The 13,224-nt window shown below is 43.4% G+C and overlaps 1 protein-coding gene across 7 annotated transcripts; it reads left to right on the forward strand.

The window, feature by feature from the left end:
• The first annotated feature begins 1,319 nt into the window (after positions 1-1,319).
• On the forward strand, positions 1,320-12,999 carry TMPO (thymopoietin). 7 transcript variants are annotated; one of them, XM_040408279.1, is made up of 11 exons: positions 1,320-1,428; positions 1,461-1,704; positions 4,919-5,045; positions 5,151-5,297; positions 6,780-6,877; positions 10,139-10,258; positions 10,365-10,454; positions 10,554-10,700; positions 11,287-11,352; positions 11,672-11,766; positions 11,921-12,999. In XM_040408279.1, exons 2-11 carry the CDS (start codon positions 1,480-1,482, stop codon positions 12,225-12,227), a joined length of 1,422 nt encoding a protein of 473 aa, XP_040264213.1. In that variant the 5' UTR covers positions 1,320-1,428; positions 1,461-1,479; the 3' UTR covers positions 12,228-12,999. The 7 variants fall into 7 exon arrangements, with proteins under 7 accessions (XP_040264213.1, XP_040264236.1, XP_040264222.1 ...); XM_040408302.1 differs by having other exon boundaries at positions 10,554-10,601; XM_040408288.1 differs by having other exon boundaries at positions 4,922-5,045.
• The last annotated feature ends 225 nt before the right edge of the window (positions 13,000-13,224 follow it).

Here is a 13,224-nt window from a genome sequence, read left to right on the forward strand (position 1 = left end):
ATGTTGCGGACCACAAACTGTGGATCTGCAAAACTTGGCCACTGGCCGCGTGAATCCCGCATCACGGTGCGGACCCATTCACTTCACAAGATGTGGTGGAGAGGAACGGACACAGAAGTATATGGAAACACATGGAAGCCCTTCTGTGTGATTCCAGATCCATGTCTTCGCACCACAAAAGACAGAACATGTCCTATCTTTCACATCTTGCAGATTGCGGACCCATTGAAGTCAATGGGTCTGCATCGCAATGTGGAGCGCAAATGGGTGGAGCCCGCTGTTTGCAGTCCACAAAATAGGCATGGACCTAGCCTTAGGTCTCTTTCACACGAGCGTGACGGATTAGGTCCGGATGCGTTCAGTGAAACTCGCACCATTTTGCAAGCAAGTTCAGTCAGTTTTGTCTACGATTGCGTTCAGTTGTTAAGTTTTTGCCGCGTAAGTGCGATGAGTTTTTCACGCGCATGATAAAAAACTGAAGCTTTACAAACATCTCTTAGCAACCATCAGTGAAAAACCTACTACTACACCCGCACTTGCTTCCGGATGCAATGCGTTTTTCACTGAAGCCCCATTCACTTCTATGGGGACAGGGCTGCGTGAAAAACACAGAATATAGAACACGCTCCGATTTTCACGCACCGCAGAACTGATGCATGAAAAACGCTCATGTACACAGACCCATTGAAACAAATGGGTCAGGATTCAGTTCGGGTGCAATGCGCTCACATCACGCATTGCACCCGCACGGGAAAACTCGCTCGTGTGAAAGGGGCCTTACAGTGTCCCCCCCATACCAGGGAAACAAGTATGACAAGATGTGATTGTGATACACTTAGTCCCTTAGGCGCTGTTCACATAAGTTTTTAGCACTCTGCTGAGTATTGTGCCATTATGACAAATGTCGCAGTGCAGTTGTGCCCTATCTGTCGCGCGGCAAATGTCGTCGTGTAGACCTAGCCTAATACTCCACTATCATTGACGCCAGCAGTCATATTTTTTAAAAACGCGCACTTTATTCATTCTGAACGTCAGTGAGGAGACACATGCGGTTTCCCCACATATAACGCATGTTTTCTGAAGCTATGAGCCATATAGCGCTGTAAACTCCTACAGCTGCCATTCCAGACAGATCAGAACAATTTCCTCTGCATCTCGGTCACAGACAGCACCGCCCTCAGCAGTGGGCCTGGCAGCACAAAGGAGGCTCGGCCCCTCTGTAGTACTCTGAAAGGCCGCGTTGTGATGTCGAGCTTTTTTTTTTTTAAAGGACGCCGACAGCCAATGGGCGAGCGCCTTGCTTTGTCCTGCAGCCAGTCACAGCGCGCGTTATTGTGTGGCATCCCGCTTCGCCGTCGTGCACTCTGCGGCCGTTACAAACCTACAAACCTGTTTCCGTTCCCAGCTCTGAACAATTGACGTCTTTTCTGTCAGGGCGGGGAGTTGCGGTCAGACGGTCGTGGGCTGTATGCGCGCACCATGGCGGAATACTTAGAAGACCCCTCACTTCTCACCAAAGAGAAGCTGAAAAACGAACTAATAGCGAATAATATAGCTCTCCCGAGCGGGCAGCAGCCCAAAGATGTCTACGTGCAGCTGTACCTCAAGCACTTGAGCTCCCGCAACCGCGCCACCCCGGACTTCTCCAGTGACGAGGAGCGGGAGGCCACCCCGGTGCGGAGCCGAGGACGGCCGCCGGGACGGGTGAGTGAGAGCTGCAGCCCAGGCAGGTGTATTACTTCCCAGCGCGTTGTCGTCAGGCGACTGAATGAATGAGGCCCTAATGAGCAGGACGGCGGCCTCGGGCCTCTTCATTAATATTAGCCAGGGCAGTAATGGCGCCATCACAGGGGCTACCGGACGGTGTGGTGGAAGGACGCGGCGGGTAACGGCAGTGTCCTCCGCATTACCTCAGGGATTTGACTGTCAGTGTTCTTCTTGTTATCCTGGACAGCGCCCCCTGGAGGAGCGGACTAGCCGCTTCCCGCCTTTTTTCTTTCAGTCTGTTGCATTATGTTGAGAGTTAGGTTTTTGTGTCACTGTCGGCTGTCAGTCACGACAGATGAAGTGCCAGGGCTTGTCTGCAGATGTGTACATGTTCTTGTCTGTGCACACAGTAACAGCCCCCAGGCATTTGCACTTTTCTCCTGCATCCAATCCGCGCTTGGGTCGGGTGCAGATCGTTTCACTTCAGTGGGGCCGCAAAAGATGCAGACAGCACTCCATGGGGGAGGTATGGAAACCTGGTGTAGTTGTCCGTAGCAACCAATCTGATCTAATTTTTCAGAGCTGCCATGAAAGGTGAAATCTGGCTGCTATGGACAACTAAGCCAGTTTTCTTTACAGCAGTTTCCATAAATCTCCCCCATGGATATGCTGTCCATATCCGAATGTCCGTTCCATGGCATCCGCAGAAATCCTGTCCATATTACGGACAGGGATAGGACTGTTCTATAGAGGGCAAGACTTCCGTAAAATGCTGCACGCACAAGGCTGGTATGTGTTTTGCGGACCGGGCAACGGTAGTGTGAACGAGCCCTAAGGGATACTCGGTGCTTACATCGGCTTGTGCATGGTGTCAGTCTCTGGAATGTGCAGCGCTATTTCTCCTGCGCCCCTCTGCCTATTTTTTCGGGTTTGTGGCTGGATCTCTGCCGGCCCCCATTATAGTGGCAGCACACGCTTGCCCCCGGCAGGGGCAAATCCCACGATTTCCCTACCCGCGACACTTCCTGTTGTGACGTGGCCGCATCGGACATTACGTTCCAGCTTTGGAAGGCGGTGTGCCGCGCAGGCACACGACTGGGTAGGGAAATTTCACACCAGAGTTGGGGAGAAGGGGCCACCTAATGCGCTCGCGCCTTGCCTCTCAGCTGGACGCTGGTTGACACTGCGCATGCGCTGGGAGCCTCACCAGCGGTTAGAGGGTAGGGAAAAATTACGGGCCAGTGCGCAAGCGCGGCTATCTACTCCCTAGCCGTTAGCCTTTGCTGGAGCTAGTGTTCTCTGCGCTGGTTATTGGTTCATCTCTTAGGCTACTTTCACACCTGTGTTAGGTGCGGATCTGTCTGGTGTCTGCACAGATCCGCACCTATAATGCAAACGCTTAGATCCGTTCAGAACGGATCCGTTTGCATTACCATAAATTATTTTTTTTTTTGTTCATGATAATGCAAACGGATCAGTTTTGTCTTTACACTGAAAGTCAATGGGGGACGGATCCGTTTGAAAATTGAGCCATATTGTGTCAACTTCAAACGGATCCGTCCCCATTGACTTACATTGTAAGTCTGGACGGATCCGTTTGGCTGCAAGCAGCGTTCAGGTGTCCGCCAGCGGAGCGGAGGCTGAACGCTGCCAGACTGATGCGTTCTGAGCGTATCCGCGTCCACTCAGAATGCATTGGGGCTGGACGGATGCGTTCGGGGCCGCTTGTGAGAGCCTTCAAACGGAGCTCACAAGCGGAGCCCCGAGCGCTAGTGTGAAAGTAGCCTTACATTGCTCACTGGCCTCTAATTTTTCCCTACCCTCTAACCGCTGGTGAGGCTCCCAGCGCATGCGCAGTGTCATGTCAGCCTTCTCCCTAACTCTGGTGTGAAATTTCCCTACCCCGTTGTTGTGGCACACCTCCTTCCAAAGCTGGAACGTCATGTCCGGTGCGGCCGCGTCACAACAGGAAGTGACAAGGGTAGGGAAATATCACCGAACAGAGCGGAGGCAAACGGATCCGTCCAGACTTACAATGTAAGTCAATGGGGACGGATCCGTTTGACGTTGACACAATATGGTGCAATTTCAAACGGATCCGTCCCCCATAGACTTTCAATGCAAAGTCTGGGCGGATCCGTCTGAAGCTACTTTCACACTTAGATTTAGTTTGCATTATAGGAGCGGATCCGTCTATGCAGACACCAGACGGATCTGCTCCGAACGCAAGTGTGAAAGTAGCCTAATATAAAGACTTTCATGTCTGTGACAACGTGGTGTTGCCAACATAGAGCCCGCCATTAGGACATTTTATACGTACAATCAAATAGAGCACATCGGTGACTGTACCTGGGGTCTTGTAGTCCTGATGTGTATGGGGCGTATGTACCTTGTCAGCGGCCATTATGTATGGACAGTGAGATGACAGTGTTACCGAGGTTAGGCTACTATCACATCTGTTGTCAGATCCGGCACAGCACTTCAGTTTTGTCCCTATTCATTGTCAATGGAAACTGCACGGACAGCCATTAATATAACTGCCTATTCTTGTCCGCAAAACGGACACGGAGTGCTGTCTGCATCTTTTGCGGCCCCATTGAAGAGAATGGGGCCGCATCCAAGCCACAAAAACTGCAGCTCTGATGCGGACCAAAACAACGGTCGTGTGCATGAGGCCTTAGGATGAGTTCACGTAGATTGTTAATTGCATTTTGCAAATCCAGGTTTTTAGGCCGTGCACTAGATCTAATATGGTCCATCAGTTTTACCCCTAGGTTAAAGAGGACTTTTCACTAGATTAAAAAATCTAAACTAACTATACAGACATGTAGAGCGGCACCCAGGGATCCCCCTGCACTTACTATTATCCCTGGGCACCGCTCCGTTCACCTGGTATAGCGTCCGGTATCTTCATAGTTAGGCTCCACCCAGTGGAACCTGCCGACGTCTCCTTCTCCCAGGCTGTAGCGCTGGCCAATCGCAGCGCTCAGCTCATAGCCTGAGAGTTGTTTCTTTTTTTCTCTCAGGCTATGAGCTGAGCGCTTAGATTTTTTAATCTAGTGAAAGGTCCTCTTTAAAGAGAACCGATGCCTCTATCGTTAGAGAGCAGCTGGCCTCTGCCATGTGGGGTATCTGTTCTTTGGTGTAAAAGCCACTTTAATCTGTGATTTTATATTCTGTTGGTTGTCATTTTTTTTCTTATCTCTTTAAGAAGGCAACAAAGAAGACAGATAAACCAACTGTGGAAGGGAAGAACGAGTTGGACATAACTTCTCTCAGTAACGAGGCTCTCCGGGATGAACTGCAAAAATATGGAGTGAAAGCAGGTCCTATTTTAGGTGTGTTTTCTGCACAGACTTCGTTGTCATCAGTTTGTTTTTTGCCATGTAATTTAGGCTTGCACATATGCACTACAATTTCTTAAATTTTTTTGTGATTTACAGACAGTACACGAAAAGTGTATGAGCAAAGGCTATCAAAGTTGAAAGAGCAAGAAGAGGTGTCTGTAGCGCCCCCTGTAGCAGAGTTGTCAACTGCAGATAACAAACAAAATGGAAATACGGATTCTGGACACTACAGTGACAATGAAGGTAAAATTCATGTTAGGGCATAACCTGTCTTAGTGTAAATTGGTGATCAGGGTTCCTGGGGCAACCTCTGGGAACATAGAGTAACTTTTTTCTTTTTTTTTTTAAGAGAAACCTTTTTCAATGTGTCATTATAGCATATGAAAGGTTTTGATTGGTGAGAGTTCAGGTGCATCGCTAAAGTAAGGTGGAAGAAAAAGCACTGTTTCTCCTTGCTAATAAAGACTGCCTCAGAGTATTGAGGCCATATCAGGGCTCCAGATAGCGACCAAAATGGTCGCCAATGCGACTTAAAATTGCTAAATGGCGACAAGACTTTGTAGTCTTGTCGCCATTTGCGCCTAGACCCGCCGCTGCTCCGCCGCTTTTACATTACTGACATGGCGCATGCCATGTTCTCCTCAGCAGCACAGGGGAGAAGGAGGCAGTCGTCGTCGTCCCCTTGCACTGCGGCACCTGAGGGGTTAATAGCAGCGGATCGCAGTGCGCAGTCATAGAGGCTGGGTGTCGGGTATGGGATTTGGCCGGCAACCGCAGCGCAGCATGCGTTTGTATTAAGCATAAACTATATTCATTGGTGGCACAATGCGGCCTCTCACCGCGAACTGCCTCACCATTATAATCAGTGGGGAGGGTGCGGCGGCAGGACGGATCCAACAGGGTGAACAGCCTGTCAGATCGTCCTGCCGCTAGTGTGAAAGTAGCCTAAGACATGATTTATATTTTTTTGTTTGTTTTTAAATTATACCGTAATTATATGTATTTTAAATTTGGCGACTACATTTTTCAGGTTAGGAGCCAATGGCTCATTTATTTATTTATTTATAATTATTTTTATTTTTTTTTGTCTGGAGCCCTGCATGTTCAGCAGCACTCGGACCCCCACTGATCCAAACCTTTGCTATGACATCAAAAAGTTTTGTTAAATGGACACTTCCATATTCAATGGCAGGCGGTGACGGGATTGAGCCTCCCTAGCATCGCGCCAGTGATTGGCTAGCCTCCCCCTTCCCCTTATTTTAATGTTTTACACTAGTCATGGCATAACCCCTTTAAGTGTAACTGCTCTTGAAAGGGCATTCCAGGACTTAGCTATTGATGGACTGTCTTCAGAGTGGGCGATCAGTATCTGACTGGCGGGATCCCACACCTCCACTGATCAGCTGTTCTGTGGTACAGGCACTACTCGGCTCTGTCCACGGTTTAGTGGTTACTGCAGTAATCACAGTGCGCACAACTGTGTAGTTCCAGGAGGATTGACCATCATATCCAAAAACCTCATTTACCATTTTTATATATGGTTTTATGTATCATAATAAACTTGATTTCCCCTGATTAGTGTTAGTATTGTACCGGAATTTCAAATCCAGAAGTACTTTCTGTAGCTGACTATTTGTGTTTAAATTTGTGTTTGATTCGATTAAGATGGCCACTATGTCTCATAATCATGTTGTATGCAATGATTTACATTCTCCTTGTGTATAGAGGCCAGGACAGATCTGACATTTGAGCCTAGAGAGCCACTGAGGAGTAAACCAAAGGCTCAAGTAACATCTCGGTCCAAAAGGCAGGAACAAAATGAGGTATGTGTGCAAGTTTTTTTTTTTTTACAGCATTAAAGGGGTTGTGCAGGGGTTTTATATTGATGACCTGTTGAAATGGAGGCAGTGCTTCATGCGGACGCTGCTTCCTCTACATTACACTGCCTGTAGTCTCAGACCCAAATGTAATTACTCCATTCTTACAAGAAAAGTCTGAGACATTGTATGTTGAGTCTAGTTTTAACTTACAATGGTCTTTTCTGACCAACCTTATGTGGAAAATATTGTATCTTGATGGGGGTCATCAGATATTGATGACCTATCCTGAGGACAGCTCATCAATATAAGGGTCCATTCACATGTCCACAAATGGGTCCACATCTGTTCCGCGGGAACGGGTGTGCACCTATTCATTCTCAATGCGGCAGAAATGAATAGAATAGAACGTGTCCTAGCGGACAAGAATAGGCAGTTCTATTGGGGGTGCCAGTCGGGTGTATTGCTGATCCGCAATACACTACGGACGTGTGAATGGACCCTAAAACCCTGCACAGCCCATTAAACCTTGACGTTGTCTTTATGTAGTGATGCAGTCAGCACTTGAGCTTTGTTGCTCTTTCATTATTTTTTATTTTCTTTGTATGTGTAAACAAAGCATTGTATTCGAATATTATAACCACTTCCACCTATATGTGCCTTTGGGTTCTATAATTAGAAGAGCTAAACTTTTCCGTTGATGTAGCTGTATGAGGGATTGTGTTTTGAGAGACAAGTTCATGGCATTATTTTGGAGCACACGTAGTTTACTGGTTAATTTCTATTAACTCTCTCTTGAGGGGGATGAGAACATTATTTCTGCCACTGAGTTTTTACATAAAAATTTTGCATAGTTAAGTTATTATGGTATTTATGCCACAAAGTTATCTCTGTCCGTACGATTACAGTGATGGCAAATGCATCATGTTTTTTTTTTTGTTTTAGTTTTTTAATACTTTTTGCACAATAAAAACACTTTAAAAAAAATATAAGGGGTGGCGGGTGGGTAAAGAAGGGGGGAAAAAAAAAGGGAAGAAAGTTAGTATAATATTTATTAAGCTGTAACATGGACTTTTATAATGTAGTATTGTTGAGATTTGTGTACATGTTTTCACAAAATTGAAATAAAAAAAATAAACAGTTTTTGCATAGCTGCATCTCAAAACCCATCTTTATTTTTTTGTTCTATAGACCTGTGTGAGGGCTTAGTTTTGTGGGACAACTTGTTGTTTTCGTATTGTTTTGGAGTACGTAACACTTTTTATTCCCCATTTAATTATTTGTTTTTTTCATTGTGAATAAAAAAGGTCTGCTGCAGCTCTCTCCCAATCTCAGTCCTTTCCTATGCAGATCTCTCCCTGTAACGTGTGCGCCCCGTTGTCGTGCTGCAGGCCGCAATGCACGAGCACAGTCCGTAGTGCTTCTGTAGGGTTCCGTTCAGCAACATTCCGCATCTCTGGGTTTGCGGACTCATTGAAGTGAATGGGTCCGCATCCATGATGTGGAATTCCCGTATAGTGTGGGTCCGCAATGGGGCGCACACGTTAGTGTACAAGAGGTCTAACAGTTACAGATTCTAAGTGTTGATATGGCTGGTGGCAGTTGAATGATGGAACTAATCATGTGACCACCTCATGGTACACATGCCATTAACCCCTTAGTGACCAGCCTTTTTTGGGCTTTTCTGACCAAGCATTTTTCTTCCCCTTTTTTTTTTTTTTTTATTTTTTTTTATTTTTTTTTTCCCATCGTCTCGTTCCAAGAGCTATAACTTTTTATTTTTTTTATTTTTTTACTTTTCCGTCTATATAGCTTTGAGGTCTTTTGTGTTTTTGCGGGAAAAGTTGTAGTTTTTAATGGCGCCATTTTGGGGTACACAACTTTCTGATGAACTTTTATTAACTTTCTTGGAGGGAGATGGGAGAAACGGCAATACTGCTACTGCGTTTTAACATTATAAATTTTACTGCGTTAATTTTTCGGTATAAATCTCTCTCTACGATAAGTGATACCAAATACATATAGTTTTTTTACGTTTTACTACTTTTTTTGCAATAACATTTTTTTATTTTATTTAAAAATAAATGTTTTTGCATTACCACTTCCCAAGATCCATAACTTTTATTTATATGGAGTTGTGTGAGGGCTTGATTTTTGGGGGGAGACTTGTATTTTTCATTGGTATTGTTTTGGAGTAAATGGTGCTTTTTAATCACTTATTACGTTTTTTCGTTGGCAACTAAGAATAAATGAGCAATTGTGATATTTATGTAGTCCGGGTCATTACGGACATGCCAATACCAAACGTGGTAGATTTTTATTTTTTTATTTATTTAACCACTTAATAGTCCCAGAAGGGGACCATAACAGACAGCTTTTTAATTGCTTTTAAAATGCAATGCACTATCCCTATACTGCATTGTATTTTAATGGCAATGCTATTCTGACATTTCCTCTCTGGCGCAGCCTGCTAGTCAATTACTGAAGGCTGGTCTGGGACCTACATCAGACCCCAGGCAGCCTTCACACACATCGGCACCTTGCAATCACATTTGCGGGGTGCCGATGGGAGACAGAGGGAGTCTGCTTCCTCTGTCAGCACTTTACATGCGGTGGGCGCCATTGACCGCGAAATGTAAAGTGTTAAACAGCCCGGATCGGCACTCCTGTCAATCCGGGCTGTTAGAGCAGGGCCGTGGCTCTAATGTTAGAGCCGGGTCCCTACGACACGGGGGACTCGTGCAGCGCTTAGATTGGGCTGCCGTAAAATAGCGGCAGCCCAGGCTATAGCCCCTTAGTGACAGCCGTAAAAAGGCGTATTGGTGGTCACTAAGGGGTTAAAACCTGTGTGAACGTGCCTTGAGTTCTTTATTTATTTTTTTATTTTTGTTAACTTTTGTTTTTTCAAATGTAGACAGCTGAAGATACTGAAGTCTTATCAGAATTAAATGTCAAACGAAGTAACAGGCTGCCTCCAAAGGATTTTCTGCCTGAGATTGAGGAATTATCAGTCAATGGAACTGTAAAGATACTTAATGATGTAACTAATTTGCACTCTTGAATGATATTTGACCTTTGCACAAGCATTTCTTCATCTGGGCTACTCTTAACTGTTACCTCTGTTTCACTGACTGGCTGTTTCTGAGTTTGGGGATTTGGTAGTAGGGCTCACCACATTGTATGACATGGTGTTGTGTTTTTATTAGTAAGCAAATAGTTTACTTTAGGTAAGCTGCTCACTTTAACATATATTTAACACTTGATCAGAGCATGTCTGCTGATGCCGTTTCTGAGCTTCCAAAGACGTTGGAGTCTGAAAAAGTTGGTCGACTGCTTGCTGTTTCTAAAGAGTCCACAAAAGTAACAAGAAGAACACCAAGGAAGAGGGTGACTGCATAGTAATTTTTGTTTACCTTCATGCTTTTGGGTATGGGTTTCAGAATGTTTCAATGCTTAGATATTTTTCTTTTACCTTTTTCCTTCAAAATAATAGGTGGTAGCTGCAGAAGCTATTGATGATGAACATAACTCTGAGGCTGCACCTGTAGCCGAAACGGTATTGGCTTCAAGCAACCAAACTCTAGTATGTTATGTGCTTCCTGTAAAGTCTTGAATCTCCCATTTTTTTAGCCAATTGAAGTTTAATGGTTTTTATTTTTGTTTTTACCTCTGATCTATTTAGGCTAATGCAGTGTTTTCTCAATTTGAATCCCGTCAGATTGATTATCAGGTGATTGAGAATTTCAAGCATGCAAACGCTTTGCGATCAGTCAGTGAGTTCACAGATTTGTCAAGAAGGACCCCAAAGAAACAGCTGATCAGTGAAAAAGTAAATACCATGAAGTGAATAGTAACTTGTTTTTGTGAAACGCTGACCCCTCACTTTCACCATTCACTTTTTAAAAATTCATTATAGGGCTTGTCTGGTTTCAGCAAGAAACTGGCTAATGTTGAAATTGGGTAAAATAAAAAAAATGCTTCACTACTCGCCTACCAGATCCAAGGACACCACTCTGGTTTTCTTTAGCCGGATGCAGCACTGATGTCACGTTGACAGCTGCAGCCAACCATTGGCTTTGAATGTATGCTGCTGAGGCCATCGATTGACTCCAGTATTGATGTGTTGTCGACTTTGAATCAGCACTGCAGCCAGTTAAACAAGGAGAACTGGAGCGACTATGCTGAATTTACTAGATGGGTAGTGATGCATTTTTTTTTTTTATTGGCTTAAACTGGACAGTCCCTTTAAACTTCTGAGAACTAATATTCAAACTGCATACCTTGATCACTTAATCAGATTTTTTTATTTATCCAGATATTACAGCATGACTTCTAACATTGGTGCCTGTTTACTTGGTACCACTGTAGTATGTAAACTTTTTGCAACAAACTGATGAGGTTTCTTTTTTAATAAGGTCATTGATGTTCAAAATGTTCGTCATACAGATCTAAGTGATCTTCTGAACACAGCAGTGATTGAGGTGATGACTTGATATATTTCAGTTTTTTTATTTCTTAAATGATATGACCTTAAGGTGGCCAGATTAAAATGGTATTATTCGCATTGAAGGATACTGGAAACGTCAGTGAACATCGTCCAGAGACTCCAAACAGGACAAAACAGTTGAAAATAACAAAGTTTGTTACTCCCATTAAAAAACAGGGAAGACCTTTGCTTTAGCACACGTGGTGATACATTTGCTTTAATCACATTCTTTATTGGGTTTTCTGGGGATTGCAGTCTGTTTTTTTTTTTTTTCTCTCATGTTTTAAGATTTTTATTTTATTTTCTTGGTTTAGACTGTAGAAAAATCATTCATTGAAGAAAGGCGGGAAGACCGAGATCTTTTGAAGGAAATGTTTCCAAATGAGACTTCAACGCCTACAGGAATAAGGTTCCTATTTAAGTTTTCTTTTAGAGTTTGTGGAATAAGTGATTTGGGAAATAAATCAGTGTACCCACTGTTAATGTGTACGTGCACTCACATCAACCTAAACCTAACTTTTTTTTTTTTTTTTTCACTCCCAAATGTACTTCTTTCCTCACAGTGCAAGTTGTCGTAGGCCGATCAAAGGAGCTGCAGGTCGACCTTTCAATATCCAAGATTACAAAGATTACAAATTGGAGGAAAGTTATTCTTCTTCTAAGTATATTTTAAAGCACCAACCAGTAGTTGAAGAGAAGACCACTAAAGGGAAAAGTGGACGGTCCATCCCCATTTGGATAAAGCTTCTTATATTTCTCATTTTGGCTGTGCTTGCATTCTTTGTCTACCAAGCTATGGAAACCAATGAAGGGAATCCTTTTGCGAAATGGCTCCAGGGCAACCCAAATATAGGCAAAGATGAAAACTGATTTTCAGTAACTCAATATATTTTTAACAGTCCTAAATTCAAAAACTGCCATTTGTCAAGAACCTGCAAATAATGTGACTACACTTCAGAATATCTGTACATTAATAAACATGGTACATATGGACATCTGCAATTTATTTACTGTGGAAGGCTAGAAGAGGACTGTGCCATACTGTGTAATGTTATTTTTTATTAGATCGCGAGCATTTTGTAGTATTTCCTATATTTTTTTAACAGGAATACTTTAGTTACAGGAAATCATAAGGTGATGTGAATTATTTTCTTGAGTTCACTCAGCAACAGATCATTCTTCTAGGTAGCTGTGTGTGAAATACTAGAATCAGCTAACAGAGTGTAAAATCATGACGGGGAATTGATTTGTTATAGCTCTGTAGTTTAGCCTGATACAATTACGCAGATAACTACGATATATATTTTTTTTTTTAACGTTGTTGTGCTTTGTGTGTCAAATCAATTCCTTAAGTATTCCTGCTGCAGAAAAGTTTCTTATCTACTGTATATTACACCTGCCAATTCATTTGACATATGATCTTACAAAATATCATGCAATTAAATAAACTTTTTTTCTATATATGCATCGTCGGTGAAATTCTGAGTAAATAACTAGGAAAATATTTTCGGAAAATATTTTGCTTGCTTCATGAATATCATGTTTTCTGTTTAAAACAGTCTATTCAATTACACTGTGAATATTGTCAGGAACCAATTGATTGATATTCTTGTAAATCTTTCATAGATAAAAAGCAAATCTGAATGTAGCGGTCTCCCTTTCATTGAACAAGTCAGTTAACATAAACTTGGAGTGTACGTAAAAGAAAGCACATTAGTCGCCTGATCAGCACAATAATATTAGCAAAAGCTTCAAAGAATAAGCTTAAAACATGTAAGGGTACTTTCACACTTGAGGCAGGACGGATCCGACATGCTGTTCACCATGTCGGATCCGTCCTGCCGCTATTTCGCCGCTCCGCCCCAAT

Source organism: Bufo bufo, chromosome 1 (genome assembly GCF_905171765.1).
Source record: "Bufo bufo chromosome 1, aBufBuf1.1, whole genome shotgun sequence".
In the NCBI taxonomy this organism is placed as follows: Eukaryota; Metazoa; Chordata; class Amphibia; order Anura; family Bufonidae; genus Bufo; species Bufo bufo.